We start from the raw sequence: 23,197 nt of genomic DNA, 5'->3' as shown, positions 1-23,197 counted from the left end.
AAAATGATTTCCTTGTTCAAACATATGAACACATGGCCAAGTCATGCACACATCAGCCACAAAATATTAAATACATACATGAACCTACATGTGTGTGTGTGTGTGTGTGTGTGTGTGTGTGTGTGTGTGTGTGTGTGTGTGTGTGTGTGTGTGTGTGTGTGTGTGTGTGTGTGTGTGTGTGTGTGTGTGTGTGTGTGTGTGTGTGTGTGTGTGTGTGTGTGTGTGTGTGTGTGAGACATACAAATATCAGTGAAAACAAACAACTGAATGAATGAATGAATGAATGAATGAATGAATGAATGAATGAATGAATGAATGAATGAATGAATGAATGAATGAATGAATGAATGAATGAATGAATGATGAATGAATGACTGAATGAAAACTTTATTAACAGATTGCAGAATGGGTACAATACAGTAGGCTACAGCTCAATACAACTGCTAAGAGGATGAAGACCAGAAAAATACTTTCATCTTGTTTACATAGGGGTCCTCCATTTTCAATTCATCAAAACATTTAGAGACATACAAATATACAGTACTATGTCAACTCAAAGCCCAAATCCCCAAAACTAGAGTAGTACAACTCAATCTTGTGATGTCCTCAAGTATAATGTCTGGAGCTGCTCCAAAGAGAATTAATTAGAAACGATGGTAAAGGTGACAATGAGAGCACCCAGGGGAATGTTCTGCGTATACAGATACATCATTCTGTGGGTCCATAAAAAAAGTCTATGGAGCAGCTTCAGCAGCTTTATACCTATCACAAACCTTTCTGGTTTCTTGCTTTATGTAAGTATGTTGAAAGATATTGATTGAACTTTCCTGGCCCATGAAATAGCATATTGGAATTCTTAATTTGGGTAGTGCTCCCCTTTAAATATAACACATACTACTACTACATACTAAAATAAATAAATACATACAAATCTAAAAATAATTTAGTCGGTATTGATTGTTGCTTATTTTATGTAAAATAAAAATGTTCTTTACTCTGTTTTGTGGTGCGTTTACTGATATAACTAACGTACTCACGCATACACACATGCACACACGCACACACCAAATGTGGGTCCTCAAAATTACAACAAAGATCCACTTAAAAAGCATCTAGTTCATTTTAGGGAGTCACACTCCCTAAAGGCTTCCTTTAGGCTTTGGTTCATATCCTCTATCTCTCTCTCTCTGTCTCTTTCTCTTTCAAATCCTTCTGTGCCCATCATTACTCCTCCTCCTCCTCCTCCTCCTCCTCCTCCTCCTCCTCCTCCTCCTCCTCTAAGTGAGTGTCTAGCTCCCAGGACCTTGGCTATGACTGGTAAGTTGACTACGTTTATAAACAACAATTTAAGTGAATATTATGTTGGGTTACAGCTTTGTAACTTGGGCAACAAGCAACAAGCCATCCGGGTCACAGGGCCTTCCGGGCAATGGGATCTAACTACACCTTCCCTTTCTACCATTGCTCCTTCCTAAGCCGCATGTGCATGCATCTCCTCGTGGTGAGAGCCGTTAGGGAGCTGCAGAGCACCAGACAGAAGAAGGAGGCACAGGCCAGGAGGAGGCGCCACTCTCCATACTCCCTCACCAGAGACGGCCTGCGGGACAGGAAGTCCTGGAATAGAGCTTCCTGTTGGGCCAGGGTGCAGAGGGCCAACAGCAGGTGGAAGAGCTGGTGACCATGGCCAATAATGTCGTAGCGGCCAGGAAAGAAGCACTCGGGTATTGAGCAAGAGAAGAAGAAGGCTGCCAACGTGAACAGCGCAACCTGGTGGAGTAAGATAGGACAAGAGGAAGTGAGGTGAGGCAATACATATTTAAATTTAAGTTCATCAAAATCAAATTGAAAAGAGTTTAAGAGTTTAAGAGTGATATTGTATCGCCTGTTTTGAAGATTTTACGTTTGTTCAAGTGGACTCATTCCTTTTTGGTTGTGTGCAGCCAGTGAGGTATGTTTATTTACATGTTTGGCACCAAACCGCCAGCGGGACCTCTTAAGGACGATTTGCCCACCGGCGCGACATGCCACTTTGGCGACCTCTAGCGGCTCGGGTGTGCATTAATACAATATATATATCGAAAGCCCTATTTGTTGCCTGCCGATTGCCATTTCAGGCAACGAAATCCATTCAGCGGTTCTCGAGTTACATGCCGATATGTGAGGCGTGAGCCAAAGTACATGGCACAGTTTTATTATTTTCAAATACCACCCGTGACTCCCGAGGCTCTAACTCTGTCAATCATTTGGCGATCTCGAAAATGATTGGACAGGGTTGTAAACAATGAGTGTGGCTTTCCAATGATACCCCACGTGGGGATGAGAGGGATCTATAGTGAAAAGTCACGAGCGAAAACAGGAAGTAAATTCGCAGAATGCATTGGAATCTATGAAAAAATGGAAACCTGCAGACCTTTTTTTTCACATTTTACCATCGCTCCTAATCACTCATTTCTGCCATACAATTTCTTTTGGATATTGCAACTACTACAGAATACAATGTGAGTACACAAGTTAAAGTTCAACTCAAGTTCAGACCTATGTTACTCTATTTCATTAGCACTAAAAGTGAATTTTCTTTATTGTATCAGAAACTTCAGAATGTTATCTTTCAAGAGACCGGCCCTGTTCCTCGTACCTGGATAACTGAGTTAGCTGGATAATTTTCAGGATAACTTGACATAAGTCAGACCTTACGGTTCCCCGAAGCACGTTTGTCTAAATCACTATGGCAACAGATCAAAAAGTTTGAACCTGCTCCAGCGCAGGGTTTAGTTCAGTTAGCTGGATAAATTGGCCACGCCCTCGCAAAAAAAAAGGCCAGCTCCCTTCCTCACAGATCCCATTATACCATTCTGAATTATGTTTTTGTGCTTCGTTTTTCTAGAGGGGGCTTTTGAAATGTAAAATAATAGACCTAAAATGCTGATAATAAATCATATTCAGCCTATGGATTTACTTTGTCCTAAATAATGCACGTCATAGCTATACGGCGCTCGTGAGTCGCGACACACACTATGTGGTTATTTTAATAATGGAGCATTGCAAATGTGAATCCCGCTGGGATATTTTTAATGAATGAAACCTATCAGGGTTTGGCTCTGATTCATTTCATATTCTCCGCTGTGGATGTATTTGCTTAACGGAGCACCCGGATTGTGTTTCATTCAAGCATAAGTTGAAGCGTCTTTATGCGTGGATTGTGGATGTGAATTACGATGAATCTGAATCTGTGGATTGTTGAATTGTATCACTGTCACTCACACGTTATTGTGATATTGTAACTGGGATTAAAATGTCTGAGGAGATGCGCTGTTTGACGGATTTGATGACGTGGACGTGACTTGAGAAAAGTGAATGAGCAATTGCAAGCCTTTGACGTTTTGATGAATGGATTTGAGAAAATGCATTTATCTGTTCAAGCACTGTTATCTGATGATGAACAAGAAGGTGATGAACATGACTGGTGTCACTGGTATAAACCAAAGGTTAATCAATTCAATGCATGTATGGATGATGTCCGAAACAGATTAAAACCTGATTAATAGTGAAACTGTATAGCCTCCAAGCCTCTCTGACACGTTATTTCGAGGGTCGTGCATTGGGGGTCGTGCATTGAAAACTTTGGGAACCATGTATTTATATAGTACATGATACCTAAGCGCATACAGTACAGATATCCTCATAAGTATCTATTAATTCGTATCAATTAGATACTCTGGCTTGTTTTTATCTACTTATTCTGAAAGAGTTGAACAAATTATTTTCTCTAGCAAGATCTCATTCGATTATTCATTCCATTAAGCCTACTGCCAGCAGGCACATTTAAAGAAATATAATCTGATTGATTGGGGTAATGAGGGACTTAAAATGTGCCTATAGATATGCATTTAACTTGTCGGCGAGGCTATTGAGCCGTACTGTATTGTACCCATTCTGCAATCTGTTAATAAAGTTTTCAATCAATCAATCAATCAATGCCGTTAGAAAATCAGGATTTCTGCGATTGACACCTGCTGTCTTTTCAGGTGACGCGGCCGCGCACAATTATCCTGAGTATCAAGTCTGGTTCGAATTAACGAGAGTGAATCAGCCTTCGAGGAACAGGGAAAGCCTGGTTTCAATCATCGGGTTAATTGAATCTGGCTAATGGGACTTTTGATCGACTTAGTTGAACCAGGTACGGGGAATAGCGGCCTGATTTATTGGTACTTGGTTTATATTGATCATTAATTATTTAATTGAAGAAAGGTAATTGACTTACTTTGGAAAATTATTAAATCATGTGGGCCCTTTTTAGGATGATTTGCCCAACGGCACTTTGGCGACCACTAGTGGCTCGGGTGTGCATATTTTGTAATACAATATATCCAATTGAAGGCTTATTTGTTGCCTGTCGATAGCCCTTTCAGGTGACAAAATCCATTCAGCGGTTCTCGAGTTACATGCCGGTATTTGATGCTTGTGCAAAGTACACGGTATTGCGCAAAATACCACTCCCGACTCTTGGGGCTCTAGTTCCGTCAATCATTTGGCGATCTCGAAAATGATTGTGGAGGGTTGTAGCCAATGAGTGTGGCTTTCTATACCCAACCTGGGGATGTATGAATCAGGGATCTAGGTGAAAAACTAACGAGCGAAAACAGAAAGAGAAAAACAGCCGAATGAATTGAAGTCTATGAGAAAACTGAGTTTTTCTTTTGTACACAGTTTACCAAAATCACTCCTAATCACTCATTTCTGAATGGATCTTCATGAAATTTGGACATGTACTACATTAGGCTTCAGGCTATTTTTAAGCCATACCACCTTCTGGGGAAATACTACCTCTGGACTACTAACTACTACAGAAAAACTTGAGTAATACGTTTTTCTACAACTCAAGTTCAGACCTATGTTACTCTATTTCATTAGCACTAAAAGTGATCTTTATTGTATCATAAACTTCAGAATGTTATCTTTCAAAAGACACCAGGCTCATGCATGTGCTATAAGTATAAAGTATAGTATTTTGGTTTGCAAAGAAAGTATGCAGTCCTCAAAAACGAAAACTAAAATGGCCACTTTTGGGGGCGCAGGTTAAGAGGTACATTTAAGTAAGCCGACATTGAAAGGGATAGGTATTAGGTGCAAGGTAGGCTCCCAGTGTGTGTTCCCTTGTACCCCCCCCCCCCCCCCAACTGTAGTGTTTTCCCTTTTACTTTCAGTGCAATTACTGTGAGTTTTGCCAAAATAGGTGACCTTTGTGTTGTGTATTCTCAGAACAATTAACAATGTTACAGTATCAACTATACAGTATACTGTAGTGTAAGTTCACAGTATGACTCTGGGAAGCTGGGTTGTGAGTTTAGCCCAATTGGAGCTCATTGGATAGACACACCCTTTGGAGTAAAAAAAAGCCCCTAAAACGTTGCAGTAAAAAGGAAACAATGTCTCAAGGAAACAGTGTAACATGGCCTCATGAAGCCAAAACATATAAACAGTATTTTGATGGTATTTTCTTTTTTAAATATAAGAGCGATTTTTTTAATTTAAGAGTGATATTGTATTGCCTGTTTTGAATATCTTATGTTTGTTCAAGTGGACTCATCCCCTATTGGTTGTGTGTAGTTAGGTTTCTACAGTTTGTGTGTGATACTAATGCATGTTTATTCTGTATGTTGCCATGTATTTCAATAGTTTAATGGTGGATTTGATGGTGATGAAGCAGAATAAATCCATTAATAGCAGAAGAACCGTGGTGCCGTGTATTAACTGGAGGGAGTGATGACTTTACTTTCAACCATCTCAGGCAATGCAATTTGATGATGTCACAGAAGACTCAAAACTCAACAACAGTGAAAAGGTGGAATGGTGGGACTCCATGTGAAACAAAATAAAACAGTGCCACCTGCAGGGCATGCAGGAGCAGTGCAGTGTTGTCTGCCCAACTCCTGGTGGCCAGGCGGTGGGCGACAGGACTGATGTCCAATAGGTATGCCAGGCCAGTGGGCACCACCTGGCACAGCTTATGGCGGAGTGGGTATGGGCGGCGGTAATACAGCTTGGCAAAACAGCAACTGGCACAGGAGAGCCATGCTAGGAGACCTGCTGCTGGGAGGAACACCTGGGGGAAAAGGGGGAGAAAAGAGAAGAGACAAGGGGAGAGGAGAGGAGAGGAGAGAGAAGAGAGGAGAGGAGAAAAGAGGAGAAGAGAAGAGAGGAGAAAATAGGAGAAGAGATGAGAAGAAAAGAGAAGAAGAGAGGAGAAGAGAATACAAAAGAGGAGAAGATGAGAGAAGAGAATAGAAGAAGAGAAAGGAGAATAGAAGAGAATAAGTGAGAGGAGAGGAGGAGGAGGAAGAAGAGAATTGCGGAGAATTGCTCACTTATACTTCCTTACATTTCTTACTGTGTGGAAGTATGGGGGTCGACATTTAAAAATACAGTAAATCCAATAGTCGTACTGCAAAAGCGGGCCATTCGGAACCTTTTCAAGGCTGGTTACTATGAACACACAAATCCATTGTTTATAAAGTGTGAGGATTCGCCTGTTCCCTGAACTTTTCCCTGTCTACTCTCCCTCACCAGCCCCCACCCTTGCGATGATTTACTCTCCTCTACTCTTCACCAGCCCCCACCCTTGGACTACCTTCACGCAGCTGTCATAGTTTATGATTAGCGCTCCAGAGGGCTTTATATACCTGGACCTCCCTTCCAGTCCTGGTCGGGTCGTTCTGTATCTGTGTTCACTCTGTCTTCATGGAGTTCTGTACGTTACCATCCTGTACGTTACCATCACCTGCCGCGTCTCCGGCGTGAGACGACGTGCCAGCCATCACCACCTGTCGCCGTTTGCCTGGAGTGGGACACCGTCTTCGCTCTCTAATTCTCTACGGGAGGTTTTCCAGTGTTCCCACTCCAGACGTCAAGCCGGCGCGTCATCGCTCCCTATTTTCCACGGGAGGATGGCATCTCTTCGCCCCGGTCCCCTGGGACCCCTTTGTTCTGCGTTGCCCGGCCCCCCCGAGGAGGAGGAAGAGGATCTCCGTGCCTGGAGTGGGATACCGCCTTCGCTCTCTAATTCTCTACGGGAGGTTGCCAGTGTTCCCACTCCAGACGTCAAGCCGGCGCGTCATCGCTCCCTATTTCCACGGGAGGATGGCGCCTCTTCCCCCCGGCCTCCGCTGTCGGGCCCCTGTCTCAAGTCAAGTCTCCGTGCCCGGCCCCCCCGAGGAGGAGGAAGAGGATCTCCGTGCCTGGAGTGGGACACCGCCTTCGCTCTCTAATTCTCTACGGGAGGTTGCCAGTGTTCCCACTCCAGACGTCAAGCCGGCGCGTCATCGCTCCCTATTTCCACGGGAGGATGGCGCCTCTTCCCCCCAGCCTCCGCTGTCGGGCCCCTGTCTCAAGTCAAGTCAAGTCTCCGTGCCCGGCCCCCCCGAGGAGGAGGAAGAGGATCTCCGTGCCTGGAGTGGGACACCGCCTTCGCTCTCTAATTCTCTACGGGAGGTTGCCAGTGTTCCCACTCCAGACGTCAAGCCGGCGCGTCATCGCTCTCTATTTCCACGGGAGGATGGCGCCTCTTCCCCCCGGCCTCCGCTGTCGGGCCCCTGTCTCCGTACCAGGCCTCCGCCGTCGGGCCCCTGTCACCGTGCCCGGCCCCCGCTGTCGGGCCCCTGTCTCCGTACCAGGCCTCCGCCGTCGGGCCCCTGTCCCCGTGACAGGCCTCCGCTGTCGGGCCCCTGCCTCCGTGCCCGGCCTCCGCTGTCGGGCCCCTGTCTCCGTGCCCGGCCCCCGCCGTCGGGCCCCTGTCCCCTTGCCAGGCCTCTGCCGTCGGAACCCTGTCCTCATCCCTGTAAGCAGCCCTGGCCCGTAGCCCTGGCCCTTAGCCTTTGTCCCTGACACTTAGCCCTGTCCCTTAGCCTGTTCGCCTCTTAAAGGCACAGTGCCGCATTTTCCTTATTTCCTTGACTCTAGTGTTTTGTGTTCTCCCCTGTTCCCCTCCCCAGTGCCCCTGGTCCTAGTCCTTGACATTTAGCCCTGGCCCTGTCCTTTAGCCCTAGTCCCTTAGCCTGTTCGCCTCTTAAAGGCACAGTGCCGCATTTTCCAGTTTTCCTTGACTCTAGTGTTTTGTGTTCTCCCCTGTTCCCCTCCCCTGTTCCCCTCCCCAGTGCCCCTGGTCCTAGTCCTTGACATTTAGCCCTGGCCCTGTCCTTTAGCCCTAGTCCCTTAGCCTGTTCGCCTCTTAAAGGCACAGTGCCGCATTTTCCAGTTTTCCTTGACTTTAGTGTTTTGTGTTCTCCCCTGTTCCCCTCTCCAGTGCCCCTGGTCCTGGTCCTTGACATTTAGCCCTGGCCCTGTCCTTTAGCCCTAGTCCCTTAGCCTGTTCGCCTCTTAAAGGCACAGTGCCGCATTTTCCAGTTTTCCTTGACTCTAGTGTTTTTGTGTTTTCCCATAAAGGGACTGTGCCGCCTTTGTTCTATAATAAAGATTTGCCCTGTTTTGGCTTACTCTCATACCTGTCTTGTGTTGTGCGATTGGGGTCGGTTACAAACCATAACATAAAGTCTCATATTATGAAATTTAATGATTTGGTTTACTATAAAAATATGCAAATAATGTACAGAGCTAAAGCAAAGTTACTCCCAGGTGGGGTGCAAAGGTTTTTTTCAACACATGAAAGAAAATATGATTTGAGAGATATTTGTAAATGTACTGTTCAGAAAGCTAAGAAAGGGATTAAAAGGAGGTGTATTTCTATTATTGGGGTTAACTTATTGTGGAACAATGCGGATATACAGTTAAGAATGAGTAATTCGATTTTGGTTTTTAAGAAAAAGGTTTGTAAAGCAATTTTTGAAAAATACAAGGGTGAAAAACACTGTTTTGTTTTCTTTTTTTCTTTTAGAATACTGTTTTGGAATCTACATTTTTGTATTTTATATTTTATTTTTTTTAATGCTAAATTTTGAAAAAATACAAGGGTGAATAACACTGTTTTGTTTTGTTTTTTTCTTTTAGAATACTGTTTTGGAATCTACATTTTTGTATTTTATATATATATATTTTTTAATGCTAAATTTTGAAAAACTACAAGGGTGAAAAACACTGTTTTGCTTGCTTTTTTCTTTTCTTTATAATACTGTTTTGGAGTAAAAAAAAAAAAAAAAAAAAAAAACTTGGTAAAAATATAGGACAGGCACATATAAGCACTATGCTTCAGTCTGTACCTTTTTCAGTCACTGTAAATAATCAAATATTGATAAATGATGATGTATATTGTACTTTTTTTTTGATGACTGAAAAAAATAAACTACTACTACTACTACTACTACTACTAGCTCAACAGACTGATATGGTTAATTTAGGCTGACTTACACATTAATGCTGCTGCTACTGCTTTACCTCCATCTGATAGCTTCTGTTCTGTATGAATCTATGAGGGGTTAAAATATTTGCACACTCCCTGCTAATCTCCATCACTTATGCCAAATATACACAGAACATTTCGCAGAGTAAATTTTACTCAAACTGAGTAAAATTGTACTCAGTTTGAGTCAAATTTACTCTGCGAAATTTACTGTGAGTTGTAGGCTATCACAATTGTATTGCAATGGTTGTATTTATATTTATATATATATTTGTATCATTCCATTTAGGCTGTGGGGGTGCTTAATGTCTGAAGGAGTCGACGGAAGGCTTCTTGTCCTCTGCGAAAGCATGCAATTGGTCCACTGATGGATACATCTTGATATTTGTCTAGTCTAGTGTGTTCATTAGATGGGTGAAATCCTTTTTCAGTGAATCTGTGCCTGTTTTCTTAGGCAGTTGGCCTCTGGTATGCGTGCCATTAGCGTTAGCCACGCTTCTAGGCCTCTTTTCTTTTGGAAAGAATGATCCAAATGTGCAACCGCATACACAAAAACAAACAAACACACACATATGCACTAGCACATGTGTGCACAGGCTCCAAACACAAAGCTTAATGGCTTGTAAATGTAAAATGTAAATGCATACACACTAGGGATGTAACAATCTCAATACATCAACAAAATACAATGTATGTTCAATACAGTGTAACAAAATGTAAAACTGTACTGACAATTCTCCTCTCGTTCTCTTCCCTAGGTCCCTCTTTTTAACTGTTTTAACTGCTGGTATAGTATGGCTACTGCTATTAAAACGTTTAAGGCAAATGTTTATTGTTGCCAAACCAAACGGTGTAATATCATATATGCAATATATAATTAGAGCTCTGTATTATGAACACATTTTAACGCATAAAATATTGAATCATGACCTTGAAATCTAAATTAGTATTGAATCTGAAAATCATTACACTGCTAATACACACGTGCTTGCGTACACACACGTGCTTGCGCGCACGCACGCACGCACACACACACACACACACACACACACACACACACACACACACACACACACACACACACGCACACACATTACCCCTCACCTCTCCTACTCCACTGCATCTCCATGTAGGTTCTGAGCTGTAGAAGTAGAAAACCAGAGCACAGCCATACTGGTAGACCGCCACACCCACATAGTCCAAGAAGTGCAGGGAGTAGTGGGCCATCTCAGAGTGGGACTGCAGCAGGTGGGCCGCAGCACTGAAACAATCAGCTTTGTTTCACTTTGAAGGTAGCTCATAACTGGGCTATTGACAAAGTGGATGGACGCTTACACAGTTGCCTCCAAAACCTGTCCTGTCTTCCCCTGCTCCTTCCTTGCAGGCAGCAGCAGCACTCAAAAGGCACCTTGAAATTATACAATCCAAATGATAGAAAAATTTCAAAGTTTTAGATTTTTTGTACTTTACCCAGTTGTCAGCTAACTGCTAGCATCTGCAGCAATGTTATTTTAGTTTCTGCCAATCAACTGCGAGGAACGAGATGCTAGCAGAGCCATGGCTCTGTATGCTAGCAGTTGGATTGTACAACTTCAAGGTGCCTTATCGACTGCTGCTGCAGCAAGAAAGAAGCACAGAAAAGACAGCCGATGAGATTCGGTTTAGCATGTCCTTCACAAAGCAATGATAAGTGTGTAAGTGTCCATCCAAATGGTCAATTATTGTCAATTGTCACAGTTATATCGATTATAGGGGCTACTTTGAAGGCAGAGTAGCCTACATGTTTGCAGTATGGCCGTACATCTCAAAACTTGTTTATGTAGTTTTCCAGATTGAAGTGCATCATTTGAGCCATTGATACAAGGATGTGAAACGGGTAACAATTCTTAATGCATTTTGAGGAAAGGTTTGTTTACATTTGTAATATTTTTTATTAAGACAGGGAAACAGGCCTGTTCTAAAAAGCGTATTGTAGCAACCCTAGTTAGGACTATATCAGGTTATATCTGGATATGTGGGTACTGAGTGTGTTTTTTTTTTTTACTGTCAATCATTCATGGCCCACTAAGCTTGCGGCTCCTTGTGTGTTTGATGAAGGTGCCCTGGGGTTGGTGGGTTCATGGGTGAGGGGCAGGAGCTAAGGGGTTGAGTGAGCAGCACACCTGAGAGCTTGGTGTCGGACAACAAACTGAGCAGCATGTACCTGTGAGACTCATAGATAGCTTAGCATAGCTAACCCATGTGTATAGACTGAATGGCATGGGCTATGGCAAAACAATAGCCTGTACAATAAATAACTATTTCCATGGAATACTGTGTGGCCATTTTGTAGCAGGACGCATGCACAGGTTATGTAGACATTTTTAGTGCTGCCTTTTTCTGCATCTCCCTAAATCATAACCCTGAACAGCATGAGAACATGATCTCGCTCTCACTTGAAAACACAAAACCCGCCTGCAGCGAATTCAGCAGGCAGCCGGGAATCAAACGCAGGTCGTCCAGACCACAGGCGACATCGCTAACGAGTCAACTAAAGGGTCTGACGCTTTAGCTAAAGGTTAGAGAGTTTAGGCATCCGTGGGTTGTTACACTACCCCACTCCTTTGGGAAGAACATCCCCACGCTTCAGCCTATCAGCTTCCACGCACTTCCAATGGCCTTACTGTCCACCATTCCACTTCTGACACCAATGTAAGGATTGGCCACATGGTGGAATCAGGAGCACAGAGGCAGCCCCGTTCCCCGTACCTGGATAACTGAGTTAGCCGGATAACTTTCGGTGAAGTCTGACTTAAGCCGGACTTTCCGGCTCCCCGTACCTGGATTGTCCAGATCACAATGACAACAGATCCAAAAGTTTGAGCCTGGTCGAAAGCAGGGTTTAAGTTCAAGTTAGCCGGATCAACCATCGCCACGCCCCCGCAAAGAAGTGACAGCCCGTTTCCTGAAATTATTCCCACAGTCTACGATCTGCATTATACCATTCTGAATTACGTTTTTGTGCTCCATTCTTCCAGAGGGGGCTTTTGAAATGTAAAATAGACCCAAAATGCTGATACTAAATTCACTTTGTCCTAAATAATGCACGTTATATATACCGTGGCGCTCGCTCGGTGCGATGTACACATTTATGTGGTTATTTTAATTGTAACTGGGATTAAGATGTCTGATGAGATGCGCTGTTTGACGGATTTGAGAAATTGAATGAGCCGTTGACGTCACATTAATGAATGAGGATAAAGAAATAAAACTTCATTCAAAATAAAGAATATTCTAAACACGGGTCTCTCGTTCATTAATGTATAAACAATGAATTTATCCCATCTGGCACAGTGGCTCAGCGGTAGTGCTCAAGCCTGCCAACCCAGCAACCGGTGTTCGAAACCCTGTGTTTCCAATATAATTTTTTTGAATATAATATTAATGATTATACGCCAAAGTAGCCTGGTTTTAAGTTAAAATATTATAAATCTACATGCATTGAGGATGTCATTCTTTATATAGCTCTCAACGTGCACCAAATTGAATTATTCCTATATTGCAAAAAGAAGGAAAAGACTAGGGTTTCGAACCCCGGTCGTCTGCGTGAAAGTCAAAAGAACAACCCGTTAGACCACAGTGGAGATAAGTAAAAGATCGACCACACATCAATCAATGGGTAAGAGAGCCGTATCGTAATTCTGTATAACAGTTTAACTAATTATTTTCGCTAGCAAGATCTCATTTGATTATTCAATCCAGCAGGCAAGTTTAAAGAAATATAATCTGATTGATTGAGGTAATGAGGGACTTAAAATTAGCCTATAGATAACGCATTTAACTTGTCGGCGAGGCGATTGAGCCGTATTGCAATCTGTCAATAAAGTTTTAAATCAATTAATCAATCAATGCCGTTAGAGAATCAGGATCTCTGCCATCGATACGTGCTGGCTTTTCAACTGAAGCGGCCGCGCGCATTTAGCCTGGGTCTCAAGTCTGAATCGAGTTAACGAGACTGAATCCACCTTCGAGGAACAGGAAAATCCCGGCTTCAAACATCGGGTTAACTGAATCTGGATAATGACATCTTGATCGACTTAGTTGAACCAGGTACGGGGAACGGGGCCTGCATTCTGGTTTGGAGCGGGGGAGTAGGGTGGGAAAAGGTGGAGAAAAAGAGCAGGGAAAATGAGGGGAAGGGGCTTAAGAGGAAGAAAGGGAGGGGAGGTAGCTCAAGTGGGTCAGATGGTGAGGGTAGAGGAAAGGATTTAACAGAATAGTTGAATATAGTGGTTAGATTTGAGGGAGAGGGGGGAGTTAGGGAAATAGGGCTGTTAGAGTTTACCAGACTCATAGGAGCACAGTTAGGAGAGGTAAAATATAGTGTTGGGAGATGGTAACTTGATTGTGGGTGTGTACGTTTAGAGCAGGTGGAGAAGGCAAGGAAAATGAGAAGCATGGTATAGTTAATATCTCTGAAGTTGTAAGAGTTGGGGAGAAGAGGGATGGTGGGTGCAAGGGGGTAATAGCTGGAATACCGATCAAGGTTAGCATGGAGCAGTTGGTGGGCAATTTAAAGAGAGACAAACGTAATGGGAAGGTAAAAAATGCTGAAAGGATGAAAAGAGGAGCAGAGAAGAAAGAAACAGAGACTATTGTGATTCAATTTTAAGGTGTGGATATTCCAAAGGAGATGTTTTTAGGATATATGGTGTATAGGGTTAGGGAGTTCGTTCCAAAACCACTGAGGTGCTATAGCTGCCAAGAATTTGGGAATATAGCCAAGTAGTGTCGAAAGAAGCAGAGATGTGCTAGATGTAGCGGGGAGCATGAATATGGGAAATGTGGAGAGGGAGTGGAGCCGAAGTGCTGTAATTGTGGTAAGGAGCATAATGTTGCGTTTTGGGGTTGTGAGGTGATGAAACGAGAGGTGGTGGTTCAACAGGTGAGAATAAAAGACAAAATATCATATGCAGAGGCAGCTAGGATGGTAGGACAGGGAAAGCAAGATAAGGAACAGGGGTTTAAAAAAGGGCATTTGGCAGAAAGGGTAGTACAGGAGGATAAAGAGAGGGTGTGGGAGGAGAAGTTGAATATTGTGGCCTTTGTGGCAGGAGTGGTTAATGCAACAGCTTTGGTTAAGGGTAGAACGGAAAGGATCAAGTTAATTGTTAATTGTTAAAGATTGGTCTGACATGGGAGGAAGTAGTAAGTGAGTTAAATAAGGGAATTGTGAGTAACCAAGCAGTCCAGAGTCAGCCCACAGGAGGCAAGGAGTGTCTCACAGAGGGGGGCTCAGTCAGGAAGTAGCAGCATTAGCTGCACTTCATGATGGTGAAGGCAAAATGGACATTGTAGGAGGTAAAGGATACCAGAAGATGGCGGTAATGCCCCAAACAGATGGTGGCCGACCGCCGTAAAATCCCAGAAGAAGAAGAAGAAGAAGAAGAAGAAGAAGAAGAAGAAGAAGAAGAAGAAGAAGAAGAAGAAGAAGAAGAAGAAGAAGAAGAAGAAGAAGTAGTAGTTCTGGTTTGGCAATCAGTGAACCTACAGTATCTGGGAGAATCACAAGTGCTGAAGAGCACATGGACAAACACTTGTAAAAACAATAACTTATAAATACAAGTAAAAACTATAATTCTACATGCCGGCAAGATGTATTATATTATATTATTATACTCTTATAATTGTGTTACTGCAGGTGAGTAGGTCTAAATCTACAGGGTTGTTTTGTTTGGGGTGTTTTGGTGATCAAATATTGAATATTGAACTATAATAATCAGTGCAGGAGCTCACTTATCCTTGAAAGACACTTTTATCACTGACTTAAAAGGCACATACATCTCCATAAATGTTCAGGGGGAAGGGAATAAGTCTCTTCTTCCCAAAGGTTCTCCTCCGCTTGCAGCTTATCTGGTCATAAGAGTCTCAAAGCCGCGCTGCTCCAAGATATGCAACCCACAATTTTATCTACTACTTTAGCTAATCCAGACTAATTTGCATGAGTTTTGCAGGGTGATGTTTCCTACATTGTTTCTGATCTTCAGAGCTCACTGTGGCCAGGGCATGGAGCTAGTGCATAACTAATTGGCAACACAGCATTAGCTGCCTCTAAACACAGTGAAACTGCTGTTTTGCCTAGCTGCTTGCAGGACGGATTGGCTTGAACAGAACACAAAATAATTAATGTATGCTTCAAATAATAACATACGCAATGTAAGGATGATATCCTGTTCGCATGAGTAGCAACTATCAGTGTTTGTAGGTCTGCTAGCATTAGCATCTATCAATGTTAGCTGTTTTGCCGTTTGTAGGCCTGCTAACATTAGCTAGCAACTGTAACCACCTACTTTCACGCTGATGCATGAAACCATCCAGACCCACAGTGCAACTATGTGTAGGAGCAGCCAGTTATTTACAAGTGAAACTCACTATTGACATAGTGTGTGTAAATAAATACCTGAAATGTTATTTCAAACTAATTATGGATTTCATCTTCCATATATACTGTAAGGTCTAAACATACAACAACACATTCTACACACTATACCTTAGCTAAGTTGCGCTTCCTAGCCAACTGGTTGACAGCACCCTGACCATGAAAACACACTAATCTCTCACTCACCTGCAGATCAGGTAGGTTAAAGACGAGAAGACATAGAGGACCAGAGGAAGAGAGGCTAGGTCCAGGGAGAGACCCTGTCCCTCTGGATCCTGTAGTCTTAGACCCAGTATCCCCTGGAGAGGAGAGGGCAGAGAAGAAGAGAGGATGGTAGAGGGGAGCAGAGGAGGGCAGAGACGCAGAGGGGAGAGGAGGAGAGCAGAAGAGGGGGGGGGGATGAGAGGAGAGAACCAGTTGATTAGGGGATCTGACTATTAGTAGTGTACTGTACTAATTCAGAATACAATAAACAATATAAAAAGGTAGACAAGTATGATTAAACAGAAAACATTGTGTAGGCAATGTTCATACACAATAAAACGTTAGAGCTGAATTGTCTAAACTTTTAAAAGTCCTACTGTCAAGGGTTTATGTGCATGCTGAATGACAATAGTTTGTATAAAAGTGTGGTCATTCACTCACTGTGTACACATACAGACACACCACAGAGTTATTATAGGAGCCAGCCGTGCTTCAGGTTTTCAATTGGAGGAAAGTGGAGGATTATGGCCAAAAGATCCATAAGGATGTACATTGACCCTCTGCCCATACCGACTAAATTAAGGAATTGAGGTTATAGAGACAGGTTTGTCACTGGAAGGACGCCGGTTTGAACTCCAGACCAGCAGGAAAATCTGGGTGGAGGTACTGCGGTTGTTCTGGGCAGCTCCTAGTGGACAAGATGGCAGCTCCTAGTGATGGAGGCACGCACTGGTGCAGCGGCCCGCTCAGGGCTCTCCAACTCGGTGCTTTGTGTTTTTATTATTCGTTGAGTTGTGTGTTATGCAACATATGTCCAACGTCTTCCAACGGACACACAACCTACCTAAGGACATAGCGAGACCACTGGGCTCTCGTGGATCAGGAAAACGCCAACATTTTGGGAAATTAGCTTATTTAACATCTTCCCTGGAGTTAGACAAGAAGATACATACCTTTTTTGTCTCTGTGCGTGCATTTAGCTTTGGGAACAGTCGCTCCGTTAGCGTAGCTTAGCTTCATCACTGAAAGTGGGGGAGATCCGGAGCTTCATCACTGGAAGTGGGGGAGATCCGGAGCCTGACGTTCCCTTACACTGTATACAGTCACGAAATACACTCCAAATACAACTCCAAAACGTTCATGTAAACATGTTGTGACCTGTGTATTCACCACGTGGAGAGATAAAAAATAATTGAATTAGACAATTACGTTTTATAAGCAAATATACTCGGAACTATTTTTTGCCTAACCACTCCTCTCTGAGCGCAGCCAGTGATTTCAACGTGTCGTCGTGATTGTTGACATTCTCATTCATTCAAAGGATCCGAACCGATTGAAGTTTATGGATACCATGACTTAAAATCCTCTTACCTTGACGATTAAAAGCCACAGATCAGGATGGTAAAGCATATATAATGACTTCCTTTCTGGGGTTTTCAAAATAAAAGTGCGACGTTTATAGCAGCGGAAAACGTTTATTTTGTACATTATCTAACGTTAACACGAACCTAAACTAACTTTAGGTTAGTTGTAACGTTAGTTTAGGTTTGTGTTAACGTTAGATAATGTACAAAATAAACGTTTTCCGCTGCTATAAACGTCGCACTTTTATTTTGAAAACCCCAGAAAGGAAGTCATTATATATGCTTTACCATCCTGTTCTGTGTTAGCTCCGGTTAGCTCAGAGCGTCCGGTATAACAATACCAGCCATTGGATTACTGTTTTCTAAATTGGGGAGGCTTTTAATCGTCAAGGTAAGAGGATTTTAAGTCATGCTATCCATAAACTTCAATCGGTTCGGATCCTTTGAATGAATGACAATGTCAACAATCACGACGACACGTTGAAATCACTGGCTGCGCTCAGAGAGGAGTGGTTAGGCAAAAAATAGTTCAGAGTATATTTGCTTATAAAACGTAATTGTCTAATTCAATTATTTTTTATTTCTCCACATGGTGAATACACAGGTCACAACATGTTTACATGAACGTTTTGGAGTTGTATTTGGAGTGTATTTCGTGACTGTATACAGTGTAAGGGAATGTCAGGCTCCGAATCTCCCCCACTTCCAGTGATGAAGCTCCGGATCTCCCCCACTTCCAGTGATGAAGCTAAGCTACGCTAACGGAGCGACTGTTCCCAAAGCTAAAAACAAAAAAGGTATGTATCTTCTTGTCTAACTCCAGGGAAGATGTTAAATAAGCTAATTTCCCAAAATGTTGGAGTTTTCCTTTAACTGGGCCCGACAGATAGCTGTCTACATCCCACCAGATGCCAATGTTAGCAGTGCTCTTGCTCACCTACACAGCGTGCCCATCCCGACAGTGTTTTTAGCATTGCCAGTTATTTCAATCAAGCAAGCTTAAAGACAGTACTTCCAGTTCCCACCTTCACTCAGTATGTGAAGTGCTCTACCAGAGGGTAAAACACACTGGACCATGTCTATTCCAACATGAAGCATACAGCCACACCTCTCCCACACTGGCCGGTCAGACAACCCCTCTCTGCTCCTCATCCCAGCATACTGTACATCCCCCTCAGAAGGAGAACAAAGCCAACAACAAAGACTATAATAACTTAGCCTGAGGGTGCACTCTCCCAGATACTCTCCCAGCTACAAGACCACTCAGACAGAGTGGAGTATTTGAACAGCAGAACTTAGAGGAGTACACAGAAACTGTACTCTTCTACATCAGAAAGTGCACTGACAATGTCACTATGAACATCAGGGTCTTTTCCAACCAGAAACCCTGAATGACGAGTGAAGTCCAGACACTCATCAGAGGCTGCAACATCGCCTTCAGGTTAGGTGACAGGGCACAGTACAGCACAGCCACAGTCACTCTTCCCTCACCAGCCTCCAGCACCCACCCACTCCCACTGCAAGAACACCAAGTGAGGCGTGTACTCGGGTCAGTGAACCCGGGGAAAGCATGCACCCACCAGCTTTCAGAGGTCATCACCAATATCTTTAACCAAGCCAAGCTATCGTCCTGCCCTGCCTAAATTCTGCCACCATCATCCCTGTCCCCAAGAAAACAGTCATAAACTGTCTCAATGACTACAGGCCAATTGCACTCAAGTGTTTTGAGAGGCTAGTTTCATAGCACATCAAGGCCAGCCTCCCTCCCTCCATCGACCCACATCAGTTTGCTTACAGATCCATAGCCCTCCACACTGCGCTGAGCCACCTCAAACACACAGGCAGCTATGTAAGAATGCTCTTCATAGACTACAGCTCAGCATTCAACACTATCATCCCAGACATACTGGTCAGCAAACTCTCCTGCGTCTGGATTAAGGACTTCCTCACCAACCGACCACAGACCGTGGTGAAACTTGGCCCACACATATCCTCCTTCACTCAGCACCGGCTCTCTACAAGGCTGTGTGCTGAGCCCACTCCTGTATTCACTCTACACCCATGACTCCATTCCACCCCTCTAATACTGTCATACAATTTGTGGACGACACTACCGTGGTCGCCCTCATCTCAGGAAGGGGATGAGACGACTTACGAGATATGACGGCTGACAGTATGGTGTGCAGACAATAACCTGGTTCTTAACACTTTGAGTACCAGCGACGAAATTTCTCGTTAGTTCATGCCAACCGTTGAGTGCCAGCCGACGAGAAGTCTTGTTTTTAATCGTTATTTTTTTTCTTATCGATTTCCATTCATTTTTCATCAATATAGCCTCACGTTACCAGTGGGGATCTGTCTGAGCTCGAACAGGGAAAATACCGCCCCCTATCGTCTCTCCGGATGGTATTGCACCCCATTGGATTGGACTGAATGAAACGCATGGGGAAAAAAGTGTCCGGATTCCACATTTTACTTGTCAGGCATGTAATCCGAGCCTATTGCAGTCATCGCCCACCATCAGAACAGCGTGGAATATGTCTTTCGACCACCCAGCGTTGGATCAATAAACGCGATCGATATTTGGAATGGTGATCAGGAATTGGAATAATCTTTTTGGAGAACATCTGATCTGAGGTAAGGAATCTATTTTACCAGTCTTGGGATAATCAGAGCTGTTTTCACCTATATATCAACGTGTACCATATGTGTGTGTGTGGCTTTGAGTGTGTGTAGCTGATCAGGAAACAAGATAATAGATTTTTCAGCCCGCTTCTATAGCATGCATAAGTACACATAATACTATCGATAATCTAGCATTTATTTGAAAATGATTCATAAATAGGCAGAAAAATGACAACGTGTTTTGTGTATTACAGTAAAGCGCGATTCCTGCAGAATCTTTTTTTTTTCTAAACGTTTAAATTTATTTTTTTTAAACGGAAATTAACCGATTAAAAAACAATCCATTTCGACAATGTTGACTAAGTCATTGATAAGCGACGGTCGTATTAGACACATAGCCATAATTTAAGATATAGTTTATGCGTTCACAAATGTGAGCGCTCTGTCATTGAATAGAGCGCCGGCACTCAACGGGGTATATAGGACTGGCACGGCCGGCACGGAAAGTGTTAATGCGTCAAAAACCAAGGAAATCATCATTGACTTCAGGAGGCACAGCATTGACCCTGCTCCACTCCACATGCGGGCTGTGTGGAAACGGTCCTGACATTCAAGTTCCTGTGAATCCTTATCTCGGAGGAGCTCTCCTGGTCCACCCAACAGCTCAGCGACAGGACAGTGAAGAAGGCACAGCAGCGTCTACACTTCCTGAGGCTACTCAGGAAAAACAACTTGGAACAAATGCTGCTGGTGGCCTTCTACTACCATTGAAAGCATTCTGGCATACGGCATCACGGTGTGGCACGCCGGGCGCTCAGCCGTGGACAGGAGAGCTCTCCAGAGGGTCATTAACTCTGCCCAAAAGATCACCGGCTGCCCTCTGCCCTCCCTGTTTAACCTGTGACTCCTCCCACCATGCACATCACCTGTTTGACCTGTGACTCCTCCCACCCTGCACATCACCTGTTTGACCTTTTTCCCTCTGGCAGGCACTACAGCAGGGACGCCTATTGCTTATTAACAGCGGAGGAGTGCGCCGAATGCTTCCGCGTTTTCCCTGATTGGCTGCGACACGGCCCGCGGCAGGCGCGGCAACCGCGGAGCGGCAGAGTTTGCGGCATTATTTAGCCGTAAACCGCCATGATTCTCATTCGAAGCTTAGCTCACCTGGCAGCGCGGTGGTCCTGCAGTCCTGCAGTCCGTTGGTTTCAAGTTCGAATCCCATGATTTTTTTTTGATTTTTTTTTTAACGTGTATTCTTTCGCCGGTTAAGGTTAGGCATGGTTAAGGTTAAGGTTAAGGTTAGGCATTGTTTCGCAGTTGGTTAAGGTTAGAAAGGTTAAGTTTAGGCGCTGTTAAGGAGCTGGTTAAGGTTAGCGTTTGTCTTAGAGAATGGCAATAGACAGCCTATTTCCGCACTGCCGCTCTCTCGCGCTGCCGCGGTCACATGGTCACATTGTCACATTCTTGCACTCCTCCGCTGTTAAAAAGCAACACGCAGCAGGGACGTGCACAGGACTTTAGAGGGGCAGGTGCAAAGGCACATACATCTCCATAAATGTTCAGGGGGGAGGTAAGTGCTTACCCTACAGACCCCAAGAAGTGCTATATATTCTGTATCGTTTAATATAAATGCATTTTTTATTCCAATCCCGATTTGTATTTGGACTTGACTTCTTCGTGTCCCCAAGTGAGTGGAAATACCAGCATTCAACTGTATGCGCCACAGCGGTTTCTATCATCATCATCATCATCATCATCATCACCACCCACGCTATGCATAAATATATATAGGTCCGCGGAGAGGCACGCTGAGGAGGCTGTGCAAGCTGCAATGGAATATGGGGCATCTCTCTCTTTCTTTACCTAATATTTTGATTCTATCCTGGCATTTTTCAGTTGGAAGGGCAGTCTATATGCGCAGGCACTTTTTTATGAGGCTCAAAGGGGCAGGTGCTCGAGCACCCCTTGGGCTCTGTGTGCACGTGCCTGCACTACAGGTCCATCAGAGTTTGCACTTCCAGACTTTCCATGGTCCATAAGAACTCTAAACACCAGCAAACAGAACCTGTACATCATCTCACTACCCATACACATATCCGTGCAATAATCATCACTCTATATTCACATTGATATGCTATATTTATGATGGTGGAATATTTTATTTTATATCTTTTGTACTTTTTATATCTGTCTATGTACTATTTTATACTGACCTGCACTTTTAATTATTTTTAGCAATGACGTGTATTCTGAGGAACTATGTGTGAGTGATATGTGTAGTATGGAGTGAATGATATGTTTAGTATGGAGGGAATGATATGTGTAGCATGGACGGATTAATATGTATTGTAGTTGTCCTGTTTACCTTGTTTTTAACTGCATTGATCAGGAGTAGCACTCCTAATTTCATTATATTGGTACAATGACAATAAAGCATTCTATTCTATTCTACAATAGTGTCAGACAGTGGTTGTTCTGGGCAGCTCCCACGTGTGAATGTGAAACAGGGCATTGCTGTAAACGAATACACATGCTCAGAAAAGCTCTGGGTATAAAGATAAAAAGGCCAGATTGTAAGGGGAGCAACCTCTTGGACAGATGGATGAATGGATAGACAGACAGACACACGGAAATCCAATGAAATTACTGTCACGGTACCCCTCCGCTCCACACAGCAAACGCGGCGAACCTCAGTGACACGCACACGCCCGCCAGCAGGTGGCTCCACACGCTCAGCGTCTCATTGTGCATCTGGAAAAGGCTGAGGAAGTAGCAGCGCCAGGAGAGGCCCACAGGGCGGTAGCCAGACAGGATGTAGGGCTCTCGGAACAGGGGTGGGACGTGCGTGTCGCTGACAGGGCGGGGGAGAGAGGGGAGGAGGAGGGGGGCGAGGGGCCCCAGGTGGAGGGAGGGGAGGGAGGGCAGGGAGAAGGTTGAGGGACATGACAGCGAAACCTGAGGCATGGTGGTGAGGGTACCTGTGTGTTTGTTTTCCTCATTTAGCTATACAACTGGGGACACATTTCAGATGATTGGGGATGACTTTTCCTATTGGGGACCAAAACACTGTTTCCAATTGGGAACAAAGCAGATTTTTGGGTCAGTGGTTAAGGTTTAGGTTTAAGTTGACAACTATCTCTGAGTCCACTGACAGCGTCCTTTTACAGGGTAAGGTTAGGGTTAAAGTCAGGGGTAACTAAGGGTAGGGAGTCAATGTAATGTCCCCAAGGTGTG

General features: G+C 43.9%; 1 protein-coding gene across 1 annotated transcript; it reads right to left on the bottom strand.

The window, feature by feature from the left end:
* Window positions 1-1,455: 1,455 nt before the first annotated feature.
* On the bottom strand, window positions 1,456-22,927 carry paqr8 (progestin and adipoQ receptor family member VIII; the record flags this gene model as incomplete). Its single annotated transcript, XM_084337126.1, has 5 exons — window positions 1,456-1,767; window positions 5,888-6,103; window positions 10,454-10,610; window positions 15,954-16,066; window positions 22,622-22,927. The coding sequence occupies 5 exons, from the start codon at window positions 22,925-22,927 to the stop codon at window positions 1,456-1,458; spliced, it is 1,104 nt and encodes a 367-aa protein (XP_084193252.1).
* Between the last annotated feature and the right edge of the window lie 270 nt (window positions 22,928-23,197).

Source organism: Notolepis coatsorum, assembly GCF_963971535.1.
Source record: "Notolepis coatsorum genome assembly, chromosome: 20".
NCBI classification, from domain to species: domain Eukaryota; kingdom Metazoa; phylum Chordata; class Actinopteri; order Aulopiformes; family Paralepididae; genus Notolepis; species Notolepis coatsorum.
The sequence above is the reverse complement of the archived record's forward strand: the minus strand, read 5'-3'. Positions and strand labels throughout refer to the sequence as shown.